At 39.8% G+C, this 25,721-nt stretch overlaps 1 protein-coding gene across 3 annotated transcripts; it reads right to left on the reverse strand.

The window, feature by feature from the left end:
* Positions 1–4,428: 4,428 nt before the first annotated feature.
* LOC122559032 (deoxyribonuclease gamma-like) lies at positions 4,429–25,412 on the reverse strand. Of its 3 annotated transcripts, none has more exons than XM_043708180.2 (8): positions 25,090–25,408; positions 22,384–22,472; positions 21,180–21,266; positions 17,664–17,767; positions 12,844–12,956; positions 11,251–11,408; positions 9,682–9,778; positions 4,429–5,028 (listed from the first exon to the last, which is right to left on the reverse strand). In XM_043708180.2, exons 1-8 carry the CDS (start codon positions 25,231–25,233, stop codon positions 4,930–4,932), a joined length of 891 nt encoding a protein of 296 aa, XP_043564115.1. In that variant the 5' UTR covers positions 25,234–25,408; the 3' UTR covers positions 4,429–4,929. The 3 variants fall into 3 exon arrangements, with proteins under 3 accessions (XP_043564115.1, XP_087850478.1, XP_087850477.1); XM_087994351.1 differs by lacking the exon at positions 4,429–5,028 and adding an exon at positions 5,042–5,426 and having other exon boundaries at positions 25,090–25,412; XM_087994352.1 differs by lacking the exon at positions 21,180–21,266 and having other exon boundaries at positions 25,090–25,411.
* Between the last annotated feature and the right edge of the window lie 309 nt (positions 25,413–25,721).

Below are 25,721 nucleotides of genomic sequence, written 5' to 3' on the forward strand. Positions count from 1 at the left end.
CTTATACTCAATACTCTGACCAATAAAGGAAAGCATTCCAAACGTCTTCTTCACTATCCTGTCTACCTGCGACTCTACTTTCAAGGAACGATGAACCTGCAATCAAAGGTCTCTTTCTTCAGCAACACTCCCAAGGACCTTACCATTAAGTGTATAAACCCTGTTCTGATTTGCTTTTCCAAAATGCAGCATCTCATATTTATCTAAATTAAACTCCATTGCTATCAGACAGAAGGTGTTGCTCCTGCTGTTCAACGTTCTCATCCTCCTTCTTGGAAGAACTGCTCCCACTCTCCCAGCTCTTCAGCAACCATCCCATTCCCTCTTTGTCTGGTTCATTTGTGCAGAGCAAAGTGTGCAAGAACTGTGTATGGTGTGAACTGAACACCCCCACCCATCCCAGGCTGGTCTAGGCTGCAGAACCTATTCTTTCCAGCAGCCTTTTCTGCTCAAAGAGTGGGCTGTATTGTATGTAGGTAAAACAATGACTGCAGATGCTGGACACCAGATTCTGGATTAGTGGTGCTGGAAGAGCACAGCAGTTCAGGCAGCATCCAAGGAGCAGCGAAATCGACGTTTCGGGTAAAAGCCCTTCACCAGGAATAAAGGCAGAGAGCCTGAAGCGTGGAGAGATAAGCTAGAGGAAGGTGGGAGTGGGGAGAAAGTAGCATAGGAGGCGCCCAGTCTCCCCAATGTAGAGGATACCGCATCGGGAGCAATGGATACAATAAGTGATATTAGTAGATGTGCAGGTAAAACTTTGATGGATGTGGAAGGCTCCTTTATGGCCTTGGATAGAGGTGAGGGAGGAGGTGTGGGCGGAGGTTTTACAGTTCCTGCGGTGACAGGGAAAGGTGCCAGGATGGGAGGGTGGGTTGTAGGGGGGGGGCGTGGACCTGATCAGGTAGTCACAGAGGGAATGGTCTTTGCGGAAGGCGGAAAGGGGTGGTGGGGTCTTTTTGGAGGTGGCGGAAATGTCGGCGGATGATTTGGTTTATCGAAGGTTGGTAGGCTGGAAGGGGTAAGCACCAGGGGCGTTCTGTCCTTGTTACAGTTGGAGGGGTGGGGTCTGAGGGCAGAGGTGCAGGATGTGGACGAGATGCATTGGAGGGCATCTTTAACCACGTGGGAAGGGAAATTGCAGTCTCTAAAGAAGGAGGCCATCTGGTGTGTTCTGTGGTGGAACTGGTCCTCCAGGGAGCAGATACGGCAGAGGAGGAGGAATTGGGAATACGGGATGGCATTGTTGCAAGAGGTAGAGTGGGAAGAGGTGTAATCCAGGTAGCTTTGGGAGTCGGTGGGTTTGTAAAAAATGTCAGTGTCAAGTCGGTCGTCATTAATGGAGATGGAGAGGTCCAGGAAGGGGAGGGAGGTGTCAGAGATGGTCCAGGTAAATGTATGTAGGCTCTAGCTGAGTCAAGGGATATTGTAAGGAAGCTGTGTCACAGTGGATAAGCCTTGTCTTTCCAGTAACAATCTTTGGAAAGCATCTGGCACAGCAGCAACATGAGAGTTCTCACATATGTAGTCAGCTGACAGATCTCAGGGTACTGGGAGCAAATTTCTAAACAGTGGAACCAATGATCCAGATCACCTGCACATTCATGAACTATGAGCCTTTCTGATCTAATCCTCCTAGTTTGATGTGTGTACAGTCCATTGTTCCCTGTCCCTTGGGCTGAAGCACACTGCCCGAGCTGCAGCGCTGACCTCTTCACCTGGAAATGAGATGACATTGTGTGATCTGGCACAAGCTGCATCTGTCACAGCTCCTCGGCATTCATCACATTTCCTCTTTGATTGGTTCACTTGTGCATTTGTAAGTGGATGATTGAGAGATCCCACATCGGTCCCAAGTGACTCCAGTCATCTAAAAGTTCAATTTGGCTGACATCTAAAGGGCCACTTGGATAGGGTGCCACCTACCCTTCAGGTCACATGTGCCACTCTCGCAGTTGGCCTAGTTCAGTGACAGTGTCCCAGCACATGCTCAGTTTATCTAGTGGAAGTAGCATCGAGAATGATAGACTCTGCCCATTCGGTGGGTGCCTCCTGCACATCCTGCATGGCCCTAGAGCTGCAACTGCCTCATGTGACAACTGTTGGTTGCTGTAGGTCCTGAGCTTGCTGGTGTATCTGTTCCCTTTCCATTCCATAGAATCATAGAATCCCTACAGTGCAGAAGCAGGCCATTTAACCCATCGAATATGTATAGACCCTGGGAACAGCATCCCACCCAGACCTACCCTCTTGCATTTCCTATGGCTAATCCACCTTACCACCCTGGATACTATGGACAACTTAGCACGGCCTACAAGTGACAAGGGAGAAATGTGTGTTTTTTAATGACTCCATCAAATAATTGGGCCATGTACTTGATGGCAAGGGATTACACAAGGCACCCAAGAAGTTGGAGGCTATCATAAAGGCCCCTAGACCAGAGAATGTGTCTCAACTGAGATCATTCTTGGGACCTGTCAATCACTATAATGAGTTTGTCTCAGATCTGAAAACCATGCTACAACCTGTTCTTTGGTTGTTGGAGAAACGGTGGCCTTGGAATGGACCCCAGGTCATGTGGAGACTTACTGGAAGGTGAAACAAGCCTTAAAAAAGTTGGAAGTGTAAACACATTTCGACCCGAAGTTACCATTGCAGTCAGCTTGTAATGCCTCACCATGTGGGATTGGCGCTGTACTGTCACAAATCTTACCAAATGGAGAGGAAAGTCCATCACGTTTGTATTGAGGTCACGAATGAAGTCAGAGTAGAATTATTCCCAAGTCGAAAATGAAGGATTTTTTTGGTGTTAAGAAGTTCACCCATTTCTTTATGGCAGATACTTTGTGCTGCTGACCACAGGCCTGTGTGTGGGGATACTGTCAATGGCAGCAGCACAACTGCAGAGATGGTTACTGCCTCTGTCATCAATTACTGCTAGGCAGAGAAGCATGGCAATGTAGATGCCTTACCGAGGTTGCCACTACTCGAGGATTCCCGACTTTGACTGAGGAAGACAAGATTGAGGAGCATTGATAGGATAAATGGTCAAAGTCTTTTCCCTAGGGTGGGGGGTCCAGAACTAGAGGGCATAGGTTTAGGGTGAGAGGGGAAAGATATAAAAGAGACCTAAAGGGCAACTTTTTCACACAAAGGATGGTACGTGTATGGAATGAGCTGCCAGAGGAATTGCAACATTTGAAAGGCATTTGGTACAATTGCAACATTTGAAAGGCATTTAGATGGTAAATGAATAGGAAGGGTTTGGAGGGATATGGGCCAGGTGCTGGCAGGTGGGACTAGATTGTGTTAGGATATCTGATTGGCATGGATGGGTTGGACCAAAGGGTCTGTTTCCATGCTGTACATCTCTATGACTCTATACCAATGTCAGTGAGTCATGTGCAGAGTGCTACCAATAATGACCCTGTTTTAAGCTGAGTGGTATACTTAGTCCTGAGAGGAAGGACCAATATTAATAACAAGCCAGAAATATGGCCTTACTTATCCAGGGAGTGGGAGTTGCCCGTTTGGAAGGGTGTTTAATGTGGGGAATGAGAGTTGTTATTCCTCCCGTGTGAAGAGGACAGTTGCTGGAACAAGTGCTCCATGTGATGTGGATGAAGGAGCCCATCTCATTCAGACCTCTATAAGATTCCACCCACAGTACTCTGTATGAGGTTTATAAAGTTCATATAATGTAAAATGGGAAGCCCAAACCGCAGCGGCCAGAGCAGATTTGCCATTGCACCATTGTGTGTTCATCTTCGGTTCTAATACTGTATCTGCCTCTGATCCTGAGATTTATTTTCTGCATCATCAGTCTGAATTGAAGTTGAATTTGCTATTTACTGTCAGAAAATCACTCTTTGACTGGAGCAAGTGATTTATTTAATGGTATTTGTTATATTCTTATTCCACAGAAAACACATCATGTATATTGTATGGAAGTATTATGGCTATAGGTTATGGTATTGTATGACTTGATAGAAGTAAGCAAAGTTCTTTTGATTCCAACATCATTGTCAGTTTATCAAAGTATTTGCTGTAATTTATTAATGGTTATATTTTAAGAAGCATTTCTTTCTATTTCAGCAAGTTAAAACATAAGTTTTAGTATGATGCTCAATGTATATTTTCTCCTCTGCCATCTTATCCTGGTTTGGTTGGATTTTCACATAATTTCTCATTGGTATTGGTCAAAATTGACATCTTGTTGTATAAATTCACCAGATGGTGGAAACGAAACTTGTCCATGTCATTCAAACATTGACTGGTCACTTGCTGCTTCCCTCACATTACATATGAACAGTTAGTCACGTAGGCAAGGTGCTGCAGTTTAAATCACCCACTTCTTGAATTCTCACTACTGATGTCTGGAATGGGAGGTGCGGTTTGATGGCCAGAATCTCATTCCATTCATCGTAATCAAAAAGGTAGCTTCTGGTGATGGTGTGGCGGGAGCAAGAGATGTGCAGCAATTCAGAATGACTTGGGATATATCACTGGAATAGGTCAGTCAGAAAGTTTGGAATGAAACTATTGAGGCAATCAAAATCTAGAATGGGAACCTTGCAAACTTGATACGAGGGATTAGAAAGCCAATGGAGTTCCTCAAGGACAGAATGATTGTAGAGATTTGTCTCTGAGCCGTAGATTGAATATATTTAGGATTGATGTGGGCGAAGAGAGTATTAATCCTTGAGGTGACAAATAGAAAGATTAAGAAGGAATCAACATTCCTTGGCTCCAGCTCTTAACAACTCGTTTTGAGATATGCAAAACTTCATGCAAATTTCACACAGGAATTTGAAAGTCATGATGTAACTTCATGATGACGCAAATAATGAATTCTACAGTTTAAAACTGATAACAGAGGCAATGATTGTTATTCAATTTAGAGCTAGTAGAACTGTATGTAACAGCTTGCTAACCCTTTGGACCTGCCAGAGATCTTAAAAAGTAAAAGATGCTACGTGACCTCCGCAAGTCTACTTCCACAGGAAAATGGTCACTCACATTCAGGGCCTGTCAATGTAGAAAAAGAGGCAACTGTCAGTTTTAATTTCACTGTCACAGGAAAACACATTAAAAAGAAGTTTGCCTAAGCTAGGCACTTAGTCAGAGAAAGGCAAAATAATGAAACTTCATAAAAGTCTTGCTTTTACACAGATTTCCAGTTCCACAGTTAGTTCTAGTCCCTTTTGTGAAACTTGACATTGAGAAGCAGTAGGCTATCTGACTGTGAAGAACACCACAGTCAAGATGAACCCTGTCCTCATCCAGTGTCCACTCATCGACAATTCCAGTGGTTGTCACAATAGTTGGCTTTGCCCCAGCTCCTGAACTCAAAGCAACAGCCACTGTAGTCAGATGTGTTCAATTCCTTATTCCACAGCACCTTCCATGCCCATGGCTACTGTCACCTGGAAGGACAAGGGTAGCAGATGCATAGGATAACATCACAACCTGTGTTCCCCTCTAAGTCCCTCATCATGCTAACTTGGAATGATATTGCTGCTCTTTAACTTGCAATGGGTCAAAACTTCTGGACCTCCCATCATCACAGCACTGTGAGTGTAGCTATATCACTTGGATTGCAGTAGTTAAAGAAAGTGGGTCACCACCACCTTCCAAAGGGCAATTAGGGACAGGCAATAAATGCTATTCCAGTAGCAATGCTCACTTCCCACATATTATAAGATATGAACCACAGTAACAATTATTTTACATCAGTTATAGTTATAGAGCTGTACAGCACAGAAACAGATCTTTTGGTCCAACTTGTCCATGCCAACCAGATATTCTAAATTAATCTAGACCCATTTGCCAGCACTTGGCCCAAATCCCTCTAAACCCTTTCTATTGATAGCCAGATGCCTTTTAAATGTTGCAATTGTACCGGTCTCCACCACCTCCTCTGGCAGTTCATTCCATACACATACGCACCCTCTGTGTGAACAGGTTTCCCCTTAGATCCCTTTTAAATTCTCCCCTCTCACCATAAACCTATGTCCTCTAGTTTTATACTCCCCTCCTCTGAAGAAAATACCTTGACTATTCACCTTATTGATGCATCTGATAATTTTATAAACCTCTATAAGGTCACTCCTCAGCCTCTGATGAAAACAACCCCAGGCGAAAGTGAGGACTGCAGATGCTGGAGATCAGAGTCAAGATTAGAGTGGTGCTGGAAAAGCACAGCAGGTCAGTTCAGCATCTGAGGAGCAAAAGCTCTTCATCAGGAATAGAGGCAGGGAGCCTCCAGGGTGGAGAGATAATTGGGAGGATGTGGGGCTGGGGAGAAGGTATCTAAGAGTACAATAGGTGGATGGAGGTAGGGATGAAGGTGATAGGTCAGAGAGGAGGGTGGAGCAGATAGGTGGGAAGGGAGATTGGCAGATAGGACAGGTCATGAGGATAGTGCTGAACTGGAAGGTTGGAACTGGGGTAAGATGGGGGGAGGGGAAATGAGGAAACTGGTGAAGTCCACATTGATGCCCTGGGGTTGAAGTGTTCAGAGGGGGAAGATGAGGTGTTCTTCCTCCAGGTGTTGGGTGGTGAGGGAGTGAAAACAATCCCAGCCTATTCAGCCTCTCCCTTGTAAAACTTTTCTGAACCTTTTCAAGTTTAACAACATCCTTCCTACAGCAGGGAGACCAGAATTCAATGTAGTATTCCAAAAGTGGCCTCACCAATGTCCTGTAGAGCTGCAACATGACATCCTAATTCCTATGCTCAATGCACTGATCAATAAAGGTTAGCATACCAAGTGCCTTCTTTCTGATCTGTGAGTCAGAGACATGTTTTTTTTGGCTTACGATATTTATGAGAAGACAATGTTACTATACTTCTGATTTAACTCATTATGAAAGTAATAAATGGAAAATTAATTATTTGTATACTGAATATGGAATTGCTCAGTTAGAAAATTAATCCTTAAACCTTTTAAGAGTGTTCAAGCAATTAATATTGTACAGGCTAAATCCATTTTTATGACAATTTTGTATTTAAACAACCATTATGTGTTTAATTTTAATTTTGCACTCTTTCTGCAGCTATTCGAACGCAATAGTAGGAAATATTGTCTTTCCACTTCCTGATTGAAGCCTTTCAACATGCTTCTTGCCCTAATCATTGTGTAGTACCATTGTCATGGTTAGGTTCAATCACTGCCCTTTGACTATTCACTCTCGAACATCATTCCTTCTCCTTAAATTGCCTCCAGCTCCAAAAACACATCTGCTTCCAGCACGGTAGCTCAGTGGTTAGCACTGCTGCCTCACAGTGCCAGAGACCCAGATTTGATTCCAGCCTTGGGTGACTGACTGTGTGGAGTTTGCACATTCTCCCCATGCCTGTGTGGGTTTTCTCCGGGTGCTCCGGTTTCCTCCCACAGTCCAAAGATGTGCAGGTCAGGTGAATTGACCATGCTAAATTGCCCATAATGCTCAGGGATGTGTAGGTTAGATAAATATAGGGTAGGAGAATGGGTCTGGGTGGGTTACCCTTCAGAGGGTCGGTGTGGACTTGTTGGACTGAAGGACCTATTTCTACACTGTAGGGATTCTATTCTTATCTGCCGTATGTGAAGTTTCCTGTCCTTAAATTAGCTCCCACATTTAACCGTATAATACCAATCACTGGATTTTTACAGTAATTAATTGGGAGTAATATCTGGAATTTGATAATGTACTGTTCTTCATTTCTCCATCACCACCTTCTCCGTTCCTTGAAAGCCAAGCTACACCATTCATTTCTTCACTCAGTTCCTCACATCAATTCACTAACTCTGGTTTCAAAGCATCCTACATCACTACACATGATTTTTTTGTGTGACTCAGCTGTGTTCACTTGTTCATGTACTTCCCCTTTTCATACATTTGAGCACTACATCCTTTATGTCAGTCACATCTATGATTCTGTCCTACCATGGTTCCAGTTTTATTGTCCTTCCAAAATAGCTCATTCCCTACTTTGGCTGCTGCTCCCATCCCAATATACTCACTCTAGATTATACACCAAGTCTTCTTCCAAATCTCTCTGTTGTTCCTTCCTGACATAAGTGACATCACTTGTACACACAAAGACACCCAAATATAATTACCTGCCACTACTGGTTTCACAAATAAATTTCTCCTGTCCTACAGCTTAACAAGCATCAAGAACACGATGATGTAGAATTTTGTTTAGTATAAAGTTGTAAAATCAGCGTGTTCACTTCCTGCTAAAATTTATAGCATTTTAAGCCCTGGCTTTATCTTTTTCCCTGGCTGCCCACTCTGTCTGTGCTCAGTAGTACATAACAATGGTATCCCATTTAATCCAAGTTAAGATTCAAACTCCAAATCCTAACACAGCCAAAACTGTTTATTCCCACTTATGCAATAAAGCCCACTTCTGTCCATGTCACCCAATCTCATCCAATTGCAACTTAATCCAAACACTACCACTATCTATGTTATCTTATACTAGCTCCCCAGTGGCCTATCAATCTGGTTTTCTCTAATCTTTATTCACTCCCCATCCTGTAACTTTTTGAGCTCAAAATTCCTTGACCCGTTTGCAGGTTCTTTCATCATTCCCCCAACTTTCAGCACCCAATCACCAAATAACGGTCCCTTATTTCAACTCAGGCCTTTGCATTCTACTCTCTAGCTCATTAATCTTATTATTGTGGTTCTGTTCGCTGAGCTGGGAGTTTGTGTTGCAGACGTTTCGTCCCCTGTCTAGGTGACATCCTCAGTGCTTGGGAGCCTCCAGTGCAATGGTTCTGTGATGTTTCCTCCGGCATTTATAGTGGTTTGTCTCTGCCGGTTGTCAGTTCCAGCTGTCCGCTGCAGTGGCCGGTATATTGGGTCCAGGTCGATGTGTTTGTTGATAGAATCTGTGGATGAGTACCATGCCTCTAGGAACTCCCTGGCTGTTCTCTGTTTGACTTGTCCTATAATAGTAGTGTTGTCCCTGTCGAACTCACGTTACTTGTCATCTGAGTGTGTGGCTACTAAGGATAGCTGGTCGTGTCATTTCGTGGCTAGAGGCATGGCACTCATCCACAGATTCTATCAACAAACACATCGACCTGGACCCAATATACCGGCCACTGCAGCGGACAGCTGGAACTGACAACCGGCAGAGACAAACCACTATAAATGCCGGAGGAAACATCACAGAAGTACTTCACTGGAGGCTCCCAAGCACTGAGGATGTCACCTAAACAGGGGACGAAACGTCTGCAACACAAATTCCCAGCTCAGCGAACAGAACCACAACAACAAGCACCCGAGTTACAAATCTTCTCCCAAACTTTGATCATTAAACTTATGTTAACTTGGAACCACATCGGTTTCTTTGCTCTAAATCTGCCTTGCTGCCTCTATCCCTTCCAAGTATACTTTAATCATGCCTCCGCTAACTAGCCTCCCCTTGCTGTTGCATGCTGCTACTGTTTTTTAATCTCTCAAAGACATTGTAACATTTTATTGTGTTGTAATATTACTATTGCTATTTCAGATTGACATTGCTCTGTGTATTGAAATATTTTACACAGTAAATCCTCATGTATTTGAAAATTTCACCTTTAACCATTTTTTGTACATTATTCTCAAATGCTGACAGAATTATTCAGTGTTTTCCTGAAATTGTGCAGAATTGCCATATAGATGGATATAATAGAATTACCTGTCCTTCAGTCATGCCATAAGCTTCTTTGAAGTTAAATATGTTGGCTGAATTCGGAATAACTGCGTTTACTAATTTTTCTCCACGGAGTACAATCCTGTGTTTTTTTTAGACATGAAGGAAATGTGATTATAAAATAATTTTTGCACACTACTGAAAGTACCCCACCGGTGCACATAATTGGAAGATAGCCAGCATATGGCTATTGATAAAACTATTGATAAGAGGACTGGGTATTTACAAAAGATATTCTGCTCATTGATATCAGTCTGAACGTCCTAATAAAATATCAGACTGCTGATGAAACGTTGAAGATGTGAAGTTCACATATGTATTCATGTGAAAATCTGATTGCACATGTGGAACAAAACAGATTCACTCAACTTGTGTACATTTAATTTAAACATAAGGATAAATTTTAACAATTGTTGTGGCTGCTCATTTCTTTCATATCAGTTGTGTATATAATTTAATGAGAGGATCAGATTGTTTTCTCCTTCCTGTTACTTGCTTCTTTGCATTCCAATTGTTGATGAGGAATGAATCAGCAAGGTTTTGTCTGTATGTGTTGGGCTGTTGTTGATGTTTTTAGGCATCAACTGAAAGAAGGGAAGGATATTGTGATGACCTGATTGCCATCTTTCATCAATGTTTTTTGTTTCTATTAGATGGAATACAACTTATTTTCTATTTTTCATTAACATCAGTGGGATTATTTTCTTCAAGATGTTTATGCCTAATTCTCATTCAATGAATACTGATTTTTCTGCAGTTAGATGGATGCGACAGATTAGAGCTTCTTCCTTTCCCTGTCTTGCATTTTCTGCAGCTGATACTGCAATATTTTGAATCTCCCAACAAGTGGTCATTGGAAGGATGTGATCATACTGGAGATTTGTGAGGATGTTGCTATGAAGATTAGATAGGTTGAGGTTTTTTTTGGAACAGATAATTACGGTGTATGGAATGATATGGGGCCCAAATGGAGTAGATAGGAAAGATGTACTTCTCATAGCACAGATGCCAATAACTGGGGATCATAAATATAAAAGGATTAGAGGGAAATTGAGATACTTTATCACTCAAAAGGTTATGTCGTTTCACTGACTGAATGGTGGTGGCAGAAAATGTCATATTTACAAAGTACTAAGATATACACCTTAAGTGGCAAGACTGGACTCAAATCTGCAAAGTGGGATTAGGCAGCATAGCTACAATGCGTGAAGTGTCTTCCGTCAGTGCCTAGGATTCTATAACCGGATATCAATCATGATGTTTTTCTATTTGCAGAAAGCCAGGCTAGAGGTTACTTTAGTTAATGATATAAAGTGGCTACTTCCTTGTTGAGATATCATTGTTCAGTTTTTTTGGAAGAGGAATAAGGTTATTGTTAAAATTTGCAAATTTAATAGTTTACATTATTCTTATTAAAAATAACTGAAATACAGAAAAATCATCTACCTCCCTCATTCTAGCATGCTTATCATTCAAATACCATTTAAACCATTCTCACATAAGGTCAGAATGATCTTTCTGCCCATTTCTTTCCAAGTTCATTTACTTTCTCACCTGTCGTATGCACAATGTGTACTATGTTTTACTGTTGTATCGTCATCATCTCCAATTAGCCAAATAAAATTGGTATCATTTCTCAATCTGATACTTGGCCATTCCTTCCTGCGGACATATTCACAGTCTGCATTGAAGTCTCCCATAAGTATGAAATACTGTTGAAGCAAGAGGATATGATTTTGCATGAATCACAAAAAGCTAGCAACCATGTTCAGCAGGTAATGTGGAAAGCAAATAGAATGTTGTCTTTATTTCAGAGATACTGGAATATAAAAATAGAAAGGTTTTGCTGTAACTGTGCAAGGCACTAGTTATATCATAGTTGCAACACTGTGAGCTGTCTTGGGCTACTTATCTATGGAAGGATATGGAAGTATTGAAGGCAGCCCAGAGAAGGTTTATTAGGTTGATACCAGGTTTTGAGGGACTGTCTAATAATGAGAGGTTAAGTAGGTTGGATCTGTATTTATTGGAATTTAAAAGAATGAGAGGTGACCTTATTGAAGTGTATACATTTCTTGGTGGAATTGAGGGTGAGGGAGGGGTGATTAACATCAGGGGAAAGGGGTAGGGAAAGGGTGTTAGGGAGTGGACTGAGGGAGTGGTCATTATTGTCAGGGAGTGAGGACAGAGTTGGTTAGGTATATGGTCCCACTGAACACAGGAATGGCAGCAATAAGATGATGAACATTACATGTGCAGTCTTAGGACATTTATACTTAAGAATTTAGCATTTACTGCTGTTAGGAAGGATGCATAATTTGACATCCCCTAACTATCCTCCAGTAGGAGGGAGCAGTTGGATTTCAGGTACACTTTGCATTTTTGAAGAAGCTAGAATTTGAATAATCAATAGGAAATTTGGAAGTGGATCCTAACAGTAAAAGTAGAAGTGGAGAGGCCAACCTTCTTGTAATTGTCACTCCTTGCAATATCCTGTTTTCTAGTTAAAGTCACCTTAGATGGTTTTCAAAAGTTAATATTGCATTTATTTTTAAAGCTGACAAAGTGATTTTCAAAAATATTTTTGGAAAATTCAATGGCCCTTTTATCTGATTAATTGGGTTACTTTGTAGCTGTTTCTAATTTTTGTACTTTGAACCTCCATGGGAATTATTAATTTACATTCCTATCTGTTCCTCATTCATTCATGCATTTCTAATCTTTTACATCATAATTGAATGTTGTTTTATGAATACAATTTTGCTATTTCATAAATATGACACACACACTTTGCCACACAATGCAAAGTATCATTTTCAAGTCTGACTCTGAGATATGACAGACATGTGCTTAAGGGAAGCCCTGTATGTTTACAGTTTATTAGTCTGTCTGCCCATTCATCTGAATTTCTCTCGGCATAAGTTGTTATGGTAACTTTTGGGGTCCACTCATTTAGTATGTGATTACTATATATCACAATATATGGGGATAGTGTGAAAAGTGTAGATAATGTAGATGTTCAGCCATGGAACAGGATCAAAAGTCCAGAGGCTGACTACATGCCTTAGTTCTTATGTTTTTAAAAACATTTAGTCAAAGTGCAATAATCATTCTTAATAATCCACTTTAGGACCAGACTACAAGTACCTTTGCTCTCCAGCGTTGTTTCATCTCCACATAAACATCGTATAGCCCGTTCAGTTCACTGACTGCTGAATCTGGTGCTGTGTGTTGTGGGATAATGACAAAGTCCCTTACAGCTTGGGGAATACCAAAGGAATTGAGTTTTAATTGGAATTTGTCATAAGTAAGAAACACAAATGATTACATTTTTGCAATTCTGTAATATTCAACAAAAAGAAAAGATTGATCTCACTAATGTCGAAGCACAGAAATGTGCCAGTAAGCTTGAGGAGTTTGTGCCAGTTGACTGAAAGAACAACTCAGCAAGTTCCACTCCTTCCACCCTTTTCCCATAACTCTGCAAATGTTTCTTATCAAATACTAATCCAATCCTGTTTTGAGTAGTGGTAGAGCTTTGGCAGGGAAATGAAAAATATTATGAATTCAATCATTTATTAGATGTTGTGTTTGGGCTGTCTTGTTAATTCAAGGTAAAATGGAGGAATAATGAAGACTATGTGATCTCCAAATTCTACCCATCAATAATTCTGGGTGTCTTGGTTATCATAGGGATAGATTGGGGCCCAGATTGAGGCCTACTGCAGGCAAGGACTTGAAACAAAGACAAGAGCGACTTGGCTAATTACGGACAGACTTTCTATCTCTGATGTTTTGTTGTTGGACAGAAAGAGAGTGGGAGAGACCAAAGGCTACAGTAGTGTGGTCAACAGAGAAATGTGTGCCCCTTTCTGTGGGCTACCAGTCAGTATGCAGTTTAGAATACACACTCTGGTCAAAGATATACATCCTGTGCCAGCCTAAAGATTCTTAAAGGTTTGCACAGAGGCAGCCTGGGGAAGGAATGCCTGGGAGTAAACAATAATACTGGCAATTAGTTTTGAAATTCTCTAAAAATGGAGAGAAATGTCTTTTGACAGTCACTTGATGTTCCAAATAGATTAAATTTGGAGGAGTGAACCCACTGGATGCTGGGAGTGATTTGGAATTGGTTCCTATTAAAACTGTTAATCTGCAGAGAGCAGGATGTAAAGTGTAACTGCAGCATAGAGATTTCAGTAATGTTAAAGGGGAGTATCTTTTCTACAGTTTAGAGTATAGTCTATGGGTTAGTTGCCTATTAAGTGTTGTTTAGTCATAGAGTCATAGAGATGTACAGCACAGAAACAGACCCTTCCATCCAGCTCGTCCATGCCGACCAAATATCCTCATCTAATCTAGTGCTATTTGCCAGCGCTTGGCCCATATCCATCTAAGTAAAAACAATGACTGCAGATGCTGGAAACCAGATTCTGGATTAGTGGTGCTGGAAGAGCACAGCAGTTCAGGCAGCATCTGAGGAGCAGCAAAATCGAAGTTTCGGGGGACTTTTGCTCGAAACGTCAATTTTACTGTTCCTCAGATGCTGCCTGAACTGCTGTGCTCTTCCAGCACCACTAATCCAGAACCATATCCATCTAAATGCTTCCTATTCATATACCCATCCAGATGTCTTTTAAATGTTGCAATTGTACCAGCCTCCACCACTTCCTCTGGCAGCTCAATCCATACACACACCACCCACTGCATGAAAAAGTTGCTCATTAGGTCCCTTTTATATCTTTCCCCTCTCACCCTGAACCTAACCCCTCTAGTTCTGGACTCCCCATGTCTATTTGTCTATTTATCCTATCCATGCTTCTCATGATTTTGTAAACCTCTATAAGGTCACCCCTCAGCCTCCAATGTCCAAGAAAAACAGCCCAGTATGTTTAGCCTCTCCCTATTAGCTCAAATCTCCAATCCTTGCAACATCCTTGGAAATTTTTTCTGAAGCCTTTCGAGTTTCACAATATCCTTCCGATGGGAAGGAGACCAGAATTGCATGCAATATTCCAAGAGTGGCCTAACCAATGTCCTGTACAGCCATAACATGACCTCCCAACTTCTACACTCAATACTCTGACCAATAAAGAAAAGCATACCAAACACCTTTTTCACTATCCTATCTACCTGTGGCTCTACTTTCAAGGAGCTATGAACCTGCACTCCAAGATCTCTTTGTTCAGCAACACTCCTTAGGACCTTACCATTATGCATGTAAGTCCTGCTATGATTTGCTTTTCCAAAATGCAGCACCTCACATTTATTTAAATTAACCTCCATCTGCCAATCCTCAGACCATTGGCCCATCTAAGCAAGATCCTGCTATAATCTGAGGTGACCTTCTTCGCTGTCCACTATACCTCCAATTTTGGTGTTATCTGCAACCTTACTAACTATACCTCTTATGTTCACATCCAAATCATTTATATAAATGACGAAAAGTAGTAGACCTAACATGGATCCTTGTAGCACTCCTCTGGACACAAGCCTCCAATCTGATAAGCAACCCTCCAGTACCACCCTCTGCCTTCTTCCTTCGAGCCAATTCTATATCCAAGTGGCTAGTTCTCCCTGTATTCCATGAGATCTAACCTTGCTCACCAGTCTCCCATGGGGAACCTTCTCGAGCGCCTTACTGAAGTCCATATAGATCACATCAACTGCTCTGCCCTCATCAATCCTCTTCGTTACTTCAAAAAACTCAACCACTGCTGCTTTTCTTAAAATTGGAAATCTTATTCTCAGACTCCTTTGAGTTGGTAATTGGGAATTTCAATCGCTTTTTTAAAAGTTACTTGATCTTAATTGGGAATGAAACAAATGAATTGTGTGAAATTTAGATTCAATGAAGTAAACTTTCAGTATCAAAAATGTGCTGATTATCTGACTGATCATTCTCATTGTGCTTCATTTTCAGTCCTAATCTTTCCTTTCTACCTAATGTTTCATAGTTATGTGGTATTGCATTATTTATTCTTTTTCATTTAATTTGATACAGATAATTAACAAAAATAATGTATTGCTGAAAAAATATGCTTTGGCTAAAATTTTCATTTTGCACTTAACAACACATTTGACAAAAAATATAAATTCAGGGGTAAACCCACCATTTATTCTGCATATGAGGAGTGTGCTAATGATGGGCAAGTGAACTCTGATTGGTAGAGGCATTGCCATGGAGAATGCACCTATTAATGTTGATTGACAGTTAACAGCTAAGTTTTGTTTAAATTTTAAACCAGGAAGGAGAACTCTAATTGATCAGGACATTATCCTGAGAAATAAACTAACAAATGCTTGTCACTTATTTTATGAATTAAAACGGGCACAGTGCATGTTCTTTCTGTCTGCAAATAACTGGGCCATTTGTATTAATATATGTAACTTTCTGTTCACGTAAGTGCTTCATACTGTGAACTCGACTGACAATCCTAAATTTGTTATCATCGAATTTCCTCATACATTCAGGATTATCCAGCAAATGTTATTCAGTTGAAGATTCACCGTAGTGAATGTTAGACACTGTGGTGTGAGTTTTGCAGATGTGAATTGGTTGGGTGCAGGCAATATTGTGGTTGTTGTAAACAGCCAACAAGACACAATATTTGATACAATCCACCAGTCTTTAGGATGTATGGGCTACATATGTGGAATCACACCAGAACTGAAATTCATATATGACATCACTCGTTTCTATAATAGACAGCACATCGTTTTTGGCTTCACACCACTTGTATTGTTACTTTACCTGTTGCTCCAATTTTTGTGATGTCTTACCCTTCCAGCAAAACCTGAGGTAGACTGGGCATTTCTTTGGACCAAGAGTGAGCACTTTAATGCCTTCAATTAGTTTGTACAATATAGAGCAAGAAATGATCAGGATATACTGCTTTGTTTAAATTTAAACAAAGCTTGGCTGTTACCTATCAATCAGCATTAATGGGTGCATACTCTAAGACAACACCTCTACTGCTCAGGGTCCATTTGACAACCAATCAGCACTGTTACCTCCTGCAGTAGTGTTCCAAGCTCTGAACCAGGTGGCCCAGGTTCAAATTGAACCTGCTACAGAGGTTGATCAGGTTGATTAGAAACTTTCTGCAGTGTAAGTGTTGGTTTTTCCCTTGAATTGGTATTCTCGTAAAATATTCCAATGAGTGCAAGATGTAAAATTTCACCAACATGTCTTTTTTTCAGCAATGCTCAATTATGGTATGATCACGTAAATACATGTACATAAAAGGTAACGTAATTGTGAGCATCAATAAATACAAACAATATTATTTATTTCTGTCTAGATAAGTAAAAATAGTTAATATATTAGAATTTAAGTATCCCATAGTTAATATAACTTTTACATTCTAACTAGTTTAATTGTTGTTCGATAATCTTACTGCAGGCAAGTTGTAATTCCATCACCAACTACAGCGAATGGTACAGCCTTACACATCCAGATCCTGTTCCAGAAAACTCCCAGCCTGTCTGCTGAATTGAATTGAATTGAATTAGCTTTACTGTCACATGTATTCAAATGAATGCAGTGAAAAGTTTAAAAGTCACCATGTACAGTTGATGTTGGACAGCAGCACACTCCAGCATCCCATAAGAGAATACAACTTTTCTAGGGTAGGGTGGTCAGAAAAGATCTGTTTCGGTCTGAGACTGGTCACTTATGCTGGAACATGAGTCAACAGAGATGTTGAACATGGATGGTATTTAGTTTGATTATAATATCCCAAACTTGGATGTGACCTTAGAATTCCTCTTTATCTGCACAGCTAGTAAATGACACCTGAAGAAACACTGCAGGGAATAACATACTATAGCAAACCATATTATTTGTTAGCTTACAATAAAGAACAAAAATATTTTGAGGGCCAGTGTGAAATCATCCTCAACTGCCCCAGAAGGTTTCATATCTTTTTACTTCGACAAGAATACAACTACTTAAATTAACTTACTGGTATAACGCGATGAAAACCATACCACATATGGCTCCCTTGCAAAAACGTCTCCATGATGATCAGGATACTGGTAAATTCTTTTTACTGTTAACAGTTTTGGCCTAAAATACAGATAGAAACATGTACAATAGAACACTGTCCTGCAGTCTAACATTTTACATTAAACACAAGCAAAGATTGTGTTTTCAAGCTTCCCCTTGGATAACAAACTGAATTAAAAGCTGCAACATTTGACATTTTTACTTTCAATATAGAAAGCTGACATTTCTCCCACGTAGATTAGATTCCCTTACTGGTCCTTTGGCCCAACAAGTCCACACAGACCCTCTGAAGAGTAATCCACCCAGACCCATTTCCCTCTGATTAATGTACCTAACACTACGGGCAATTCAGCATGGCCAATTCACCTGGCCTGCAGATCTTTGAACTGTGGGAGGAAACCGGAGCACCCGGAGGAGACCCACGTAGACACGAGAAGAGTGTGCAAACTCCACACAGACAGTCACCCGAGGCTGGGATTGAACCTAAATCCCTGCCACTGTGAGGCAGCAGTGCTAACTGCTGAGCCACCGTGTGTATTTCATGGAAGTATTGAATTATTGATACCTTCATAAAATGGTGGTTTTGTGCCTACTGAATATTTGATGTGTGATTAAAAGTAGCTTATCACAGCACTTTCAGCAGTTTTCAGAAAGGATTCATAAAAGCTTAGGAGCAATTCACTGAAGGAAAATAAAGATCTGAGATGAGATGACATTAGAGGCAAAGAGTCAAACCGGATGGAAACATACCCTTAGGTGCAATTTGTCCATGATGGTCAAGTTTCCTAAACTAAACTAGTCCCATTTACCTATGTTTGGCCCTCATCTCTCTGAACTATTCCTAATCATGTACCTGTCCAAATATCTTTTAAGTGATGTAACTGTACCTGTATCTGGCACTTTCTCAGGCAGCTCTATCCACATATGAACCACCCTCTGCATGAAAAAGGTGCCCCTCAGGTCTCTTTTAAATCTTTCTCCTCTTGACTTAAGAATATGCCCTCTAGTTTTGAACTCCCCTATACCAGGGAAAGACCTTTTGCTATTTGCCTTATCTATGCCTCTCATGATTTTATAAACCTCTACAAGGTTACCCCTGAAACTCCTACACTCCCCTACCTTAGCCAGCCTCTTCCTATAATTCAAACCCACCAGTTGCAGTAATATCCTGGTAAATTGTTTCTGCACTCTCTCCAATTTAATAATGTCCTTCCTATAGCAGGGGAACCAGAACTGTACGCAGTATTCCAAAGGTGGCCTTACCAACGATAATTTAGTATAAGGAATGGGAGAAAATATTTTGATAAGCAAGTCACAGGGGATTAGGCAGCACATTGGAGTAGTGCACTGTCCCTTGATCTCTCAAATGACACTAAAATGTAGGATGCCTGCTTGAACATAAAACAAATTTAATAATTTAATCAAAACACAAAGGACCTATAATTCAGCACTTTTGATATTGAATTCTTAATTAATTTCAGGCAGTTATTCATTGATGAATGGATTATAATCACTAAAACAAATAATAAGCAATGCTAATTAAAGTATTACATAGAACATAGAACATTACAGCGCAGTACAGGCCCTTCGGCCCTTGATGTTGCGCCACCCTATCATACTAATCTGAAGCCCATCTAACCTACACTATTCCATGTACGTCCATACGCTTGTCCAATGACGACTTAAATGCACTTAAACAAGGTGAATCTACTACCGATGCAGGCAAAGCATTCCATACCCTTACTACTCTCTGAGTAAAGAAACTACCTCTGACATCTGTCTTATACCTATCTCCCCTCACTTTAAAGTTGTGTCCCCTCGTGTTTGCCGTCCCCATACTTGGAAAAAGGCTCTCCCTGTCCACCCTATCTAACCCTCTGATTATCTTGTATGTCTCTATTAAGTCACTTCTCAACCTTCTTCTCTCTAACGAGAACAGCCTCAAGGTCCTCAGCCTTTCCTCGTAAGACATTCCTTCCATACCAGGCAACATCCTAGTAAATCTCCTCTGCACCCTTTCCAAAGCTTCCACATCCTTCTTATAATGCAGTGACCAGAACTGTACACAATACTTCAAGTGTTGCCGTACCAGAGCTTTGTAAAGCTGCAGCATAATCTCCTGGTTCCGGAACTCAATCCCTCTATTAATAAAGGCCAAAACACTGTATGCCTTCTTCATAACCCTGATGAAGGGCTTTTGCCCGAAACATCGATTTCGAAGCTCCTTGGATGCTGCCTGAACTGCTGTGCTCTTCCAGCACCACTAATCCCGAATCTGGTTTCTAGCATCTGCAGTCATTGTTTTTACCTTTTTAATAACGCTGACAATCTGGGTGGCAACTTTCAGGGATTTTTTTAAAAATTACTTTCTCTTACCACCCATCAGTTGTACTTGTTTATGTACATCATCCCTGGTTTGCTTATCCAAACTGGTGCATGAAACCACCACATCAGCCATGACCATAATGTAGACAGGATGTACAGCTTCAGGTACACTCTGTTGTTGCTGAAGACAAAATACAACCACTTGTGGGCCAACAATTCTACATCCAAGTTTTTTCAGGTGATTGTAAGCATCTCCCTCAAATGGGTCACATATATAAAGTGAGCTGTCTTTTACTTTCAAGTTAAATACTTCATCTTCATGTATTATCTGCAGAAAATCCTTAGATTTAAATTCTTTAATAGACTTATATGCTTTTGTGAAATATTCAGAATCTTTCCCTTTTGATTTTATGAATTTTACAAGAAAGGATTCTGACTTGGCAGAGCTCAGCATTTTCACAACCTAAACGGGGTGGGGTGATTAGGGTGCATGGGGGGATGATGATGGGGTGAGGGTGAGTGGGGATGATGAAGATGCTGATTAAATATTCTGTATTTAAATTACTTAATATTTCACCAAAGTATACTTGATGCTGGGTGATTCTTTAAGTTGATAAATGATAAAGTTTACCAAAAGGTACAAATGTTTTAAAAAACTGAAGATAAAGCAGAAACCATTCAGATGTATTTTAGTCGCAATCCCTTCACCTCACTGTTCAATTAATATTTCCCTCTGGCTCTTTTAATCAGCTTTCCTTGCCACTCAAATTTCTCAGTGAGAGAGAAGCCCTTCTTTCAAAGTATTATTGCAAAATATTGTAGCTTTTCTAAACTGAAGAAAGAAAACCTGTGATGAACTTGAATTGCTCAAAAATGCAGCAGGTAGATTATTTAACTAACAACAAGTTTTGGCTTCATATTGTTTGGCACATGTACTCAGTTAGACATATCACAAAATAAATCCAAAATCTGAAACTTGCTTTTAATGGACTGATTAAATATTTCAAAAAATAATCAGCATGTGTGTTTTGTGAACTTGTGTTATTTGCTGTTTACACCTAAAGAATCCAGGCACTATGTTCTTTATTATTTATTTTTCCAATAAGAAAATGTGTATTTGAAATACAAAAGTGAGGTGGAACGTTACCTGTAAATGAAAGCATACTGTTCTTTGTAGGCCTTTCGTCCCAAGCGTTTGCTAATGACAAATTCGTATTCATTACCGTTGCCTTGGCTAAGGTAAAATATTGAAATATTTAACAATTTAGATTGAGTATACAATTAAGTAATACATTTATTTTACATCACAAGTAAAGTCCCAATCTGTATGTGTGTGTTCTATGTTCTGAGTACTTGTTTTTCCCTGTTGGCTTTAGATGGATGGTCCCTGTGATATGCACCATGAGATCCTTGATTGGGGTTGTTACCCTTGGCCAATCAGAGAGCCCTGGCTGACAGATATAAACGGAGGATTCAAAGTCTCCTCATTTCAGGGACTAACTCTGAGCTGGTCGGCAACAGCCAGTATACTGTACACATGTAAATAAAGGATGACTTGGCTATTGAATACTGCCATTTATGGAATTATTTCAGTCCCACATATTATTGCAGCTGGTCAAACCACCTAGTTTTAAACAAAACAGAATTTATTTACAAGATTACCGAATGAAACACAAACAAAAAAGAACAGAATGCAGAATAACAGCCTATCCAAAAATACAACAGATTATACCAACTTAATGGTGTTGTTTCAAATACTTGCAACAATCCCTATCGATACCCCTTGGCATAGAAGGTAAAATCAAACACAGGGTCCTACGGGAGAGAAGTCAGAGGGAGAGAGGATCAGAATGGACCTGCTTCTTTCATGTAGTTGTTTCTTGCACCAGTAGCCTCAAACTGCCTGACTGCCTTCAGTGAAAAGCCAGACTGCTAAAACCAAATCAAACCAGAGAAAAGCTGAGCTGGGAGAACTGGCTACTCCCCTTTCATTGTACAAGTTTTTTTTTAACTTAAAAGCCTTTTTCCTGAGTCAGTATCTGTTAGCTATAACTAAATTGGCCCTAAAATCCAACGAAACCCAGACTTTTCAGAGTCTATGTTTTTACAACCTCAAAAAAAACCCAAAGAAAACATAACATAGAACATCACATAGAACATAGAACATAGAACATAAGACAATACAGCACAGAACAGGCCCTTCGGCCCTCGCTGTTGTGCTGACCTGTGAACTAATCACCTTGATTAAAGGAGCAGTGCCGTCACAAGTGGCTTCAACAAGGAACAGTAATTAATGCAAAGTAATGTACCCATTACTTTATAGAGAAACAAAAACTTCTTCATAGTCTTACTTATTCAGTCTTTCCATTAGCATAGGAAATGCTTTATTTCTTGAATCCTTGATTTCCATCATCAACATTAGATCACAACGGGAGATTACCTGCAGAAAATGACAGGTGTGCTGAGTGGATTATATATAATTATCTGTGAAAGAATTCTACACTGCTGTCTCAGAGATTTATTGACACAGCTTTGTGCTGTACCCTTGGGGAAAGAATCAGATTTGGGAAACCCATGGGAAAATTAGCTTGAAGTTTTCAGTATAACACTTGTTGAAGAAGACATTCTCACAAAAGTGCAGAATGTGCAAAGAAAGGTTACCAATGATTGCTGACATCCTGACTGATCCTGTTTGGGACAATTTGTCACTGTAGCTGGAAACATAAAAACCAACAAGAAAAAGAGCATTCAGGGAGCAGAATATCACAAATAGACTGAATGAATCAGAAAATCAGAATAATGTTTTCAGAAGAGATTTGCTGTCTCTGATTTAAGCTGAGTATCGTTTACTTATTTTTCTCAAATTTCAAACAGATTCCATTCAGATTCTATTTGAAACAAGAAATAACTACCTTTATGTAAATAAAAGAGCTTGTATTTATTAAGTGCCACTCATGAACATGGGACATCTGATATACTTTACACCTAACTAAATATTAATTAAACATAGACACAGCTGCGGGAAAATTACACAGCCAAATTAAGCTGGTAGACTTCACAAACAGCAATGAAATGCATGTCCAAATCCTCTGTTTAGAAAAGTTGATTGCAAAAGTTGATTTAGAAAGGTTTGCAGTCAAGAGATTGCAAACAACTCTCTGTTTTCCTTGACACGGTACAACAAGATTTTCATGATTGCCTGAGAAGGCAGGCGGGTCCTCCACCTATTGCTCCAAGCTTCCCAACCCAGATATGAGTAACAATTAAAACATGGGTTCTTGCTGTAAATGTTGAATTTTATATTAAAAATTTATATATATCTAAAATAATCAATTGTAGTAAAGACAATTAGAATCATTGAAAAACATACTGATTGGCCTATAATTCATATTTTCTGATCTGTGTTTTTCACTGCTTCACAATCCAATCTTTCATTATTATACTTCTCTTTCTATGTCCACCTAAATTTGCATTATGAATTTCACAACCTTCAATCATTTTGGTTAAGGAGCGAGATAGTATCATGCCCTGTTCATTCACATCCTAGATGTTTGTTTTCCCTCGCTGTGATGTAATCAGCTTACATTTCCAGTAAGTTACCGTGCAAAGCTTTTAAAAATCTAACATGCAAGGGCAAGTCTAAAAACACTTGGAGTCAATCCTGCAGCAAATTATGATCCACTATTTCCTTTTCACTTTGTCAATCAATTCTTTAGAATTGCAGCTGTGCAGCCTATAACACAAGCATCCTAAACCTTTGGGAGTTCTAACAAATGCAGAGCTTGAATCTATAAACTTCCTAAGAAACTCTGGCAGTATGCTGCTTGATCTGTTATTGTTGGTTATTATTTTTAAATACTGCTGCTTTGATCATTCTTTATGAATTTTCTAAGCTTCCTATTGAAGCTATGCTCAGGCATTCCATTCATGGGATTCCCCATGAGAGGCATTTCACCAACTGTACAAAACATAAAGTGTATAAACAAAGCGTATAACTGCACACCAGCCTGCAAGTTCCACAAGATGTTTTTTCCTTCAAGTGTAAGTATGATACTGTAACCCCATCAAAGAGACATAGAGTCATACAGTACAGAAACAGACCCTTCAATACAACCAGTCCATGCTGAACATACGCCCCGGCCCATATCCCTCCAAACCTTTCTTATTCATGTACCTATCCAAATGTCCTTTGTTATTGCTAACATAATTGGACTTACAGTTATTACAACTTCAGATTGAAAATAGTTGCATTCTGAACATGAGGTTTAACTGAGATTGGATGATTTTTATCTGCATAATTTGGAGGTTATAATTACATTTAGGATTCCAAAGCTGGGATTGAAAAATCACCTGGGAATCCTGGTTGCTAGCAGCTGGCTGGTTTATACATTATATGGATGAGTAAGTGAGTACAAGACTTTCTCATGTTGTCAGCAACTATCTAAAATTCACTGTCTGGTGAATTTACAAATGAAGGATGGTCACTGCAACTAGATTCTGAGTAAGTGTTTGATCCAAAGATACTGCATCAGTCAAGCAGCACCTTCAGAAGAGCAAGGAAGAAAATTCAAGAAAAGTAATAATGGCCCTTTTCACCACAAACTGAAAGACAATCTGAGATTTCTTTTATCTGTTAATACTATTGAGGTATTCACATTAACAACATAGTTACGATAGAAACATTTTAGTTGATATTGGGACTTTTTTATATCATGCACTAATTCCAGTTCCAGCTTTTATCTTTACTCAAACTAATGTCTGGAAATAACTTATGCTTTTCATCCTACACAGCTGTGTCTACTAAATAACTGGAGCGGACCATAAGCAATTCTCCATTCACAATTCAGCTGTGTCTTGAAATCTGATCATTTGTAAAAACATGTTTACAAAATAGTAATTTATAATTAATAGAAGAATTCTGTACATCAGTCTTGTATTTATTCAGATTTAATTTGATTTAGTCAAGATCAATAAAATCTGTCAAAAAGTAATTTATCTGAATCTTGAGAGTCAGAACATAGTTTAAGAATATCTGAAGAGAAATATCTCAAACTCACCTTCACAAGCACATCCAGGATTCCTTCCTTGGCTACTTTTGATTTTCCAAATGATCTCACGTTAAAGGAACAGATTTTAAGAGTCTGAATTCCGTGTAAGCTAGCAAGAAAGAGAGCACTCTGGAGAAACAGCATCTTTACCATATTGAATTATTTAGGAGAGATACCAACTAGTGTCAGAACACAGTTCATTAATGTGGTAAGAATTCCACTATCTCTGTCTTATTTTAATTGGACTGACAGCACTACCCTGTTCCTTCCTCCCTTTGCTTTCTTAGCCAATGTGTGGAAGTAGCCAAATGTAACTAGTTGCAAGTTTGGAATGGTAAGTGCTTTGCATTTATACTGACACCAAAGACTAAATAAATCACTTTTTAAGGCAGTGGTTTTATAATATGATGTAAAACTGGAAAGAGGCAAGTTATCTCTTGTCATGAAATGATTATGTAGCCATGAACTACTACTAAAGTGCAACACATATTTTGTTGGCAACAATTTAGTGATCATTAAACAGGGTGCGACTGGCCTCCAATTACGTGAAACATGTGCCCACATGTACTGATAAGATCTTCACTCCATTTAGTGTTAATGTTGTTTCTGATGTAACGAGGAGTGTTACACAATGGTTAAAA

This window comes from Chiloscyllium plagiosum, unplaced genomic scaffold, assembly GCF_037043375.1.
Source record: "Chiloscyllium plagiosum isolate Xiang-an unplaced genomic scaffold, Cpla_swu_hap1 HiC_scaffold_14, whole genome shotgun sequence".
Taxonomy (NCBI): domain Eukaryota; kingdom Metazoa; phylum Chordata; class Chondrichthyes; order Orectolobiformes; family Hemiscylliidae; genus Chiloscyllium; species Chiloscyllium plagiosum.

What these genes read in the sequence shown, in the direction of transcription:
- LOC122559032 (XM_043708180.2), bottom strand. Translation starts at nt 25,233, where the DNA reads ATGGTAAAGATGCTGTTTCTCCAGAGTGCTCTCTTTCTTGCTAGCTTA. An exon ending in CTAATGGAAAGACTGAATAA is followed by an intron (nt 21,267 to 22,383) that starts GTAAGACTATGA and finishes ATTTTACCTTAG; the next exon opens with CCAAGGCAACGGTAATGAAT. An exon ending in ACACATTGTGCATACGACAG is followed by an intron (nt 9,779 to 11,250) that starts GTGAGAAAGTAA and finishes AAAAAAACACAG; the next exon opens with GATTGTACTCCGTGGAGAAA.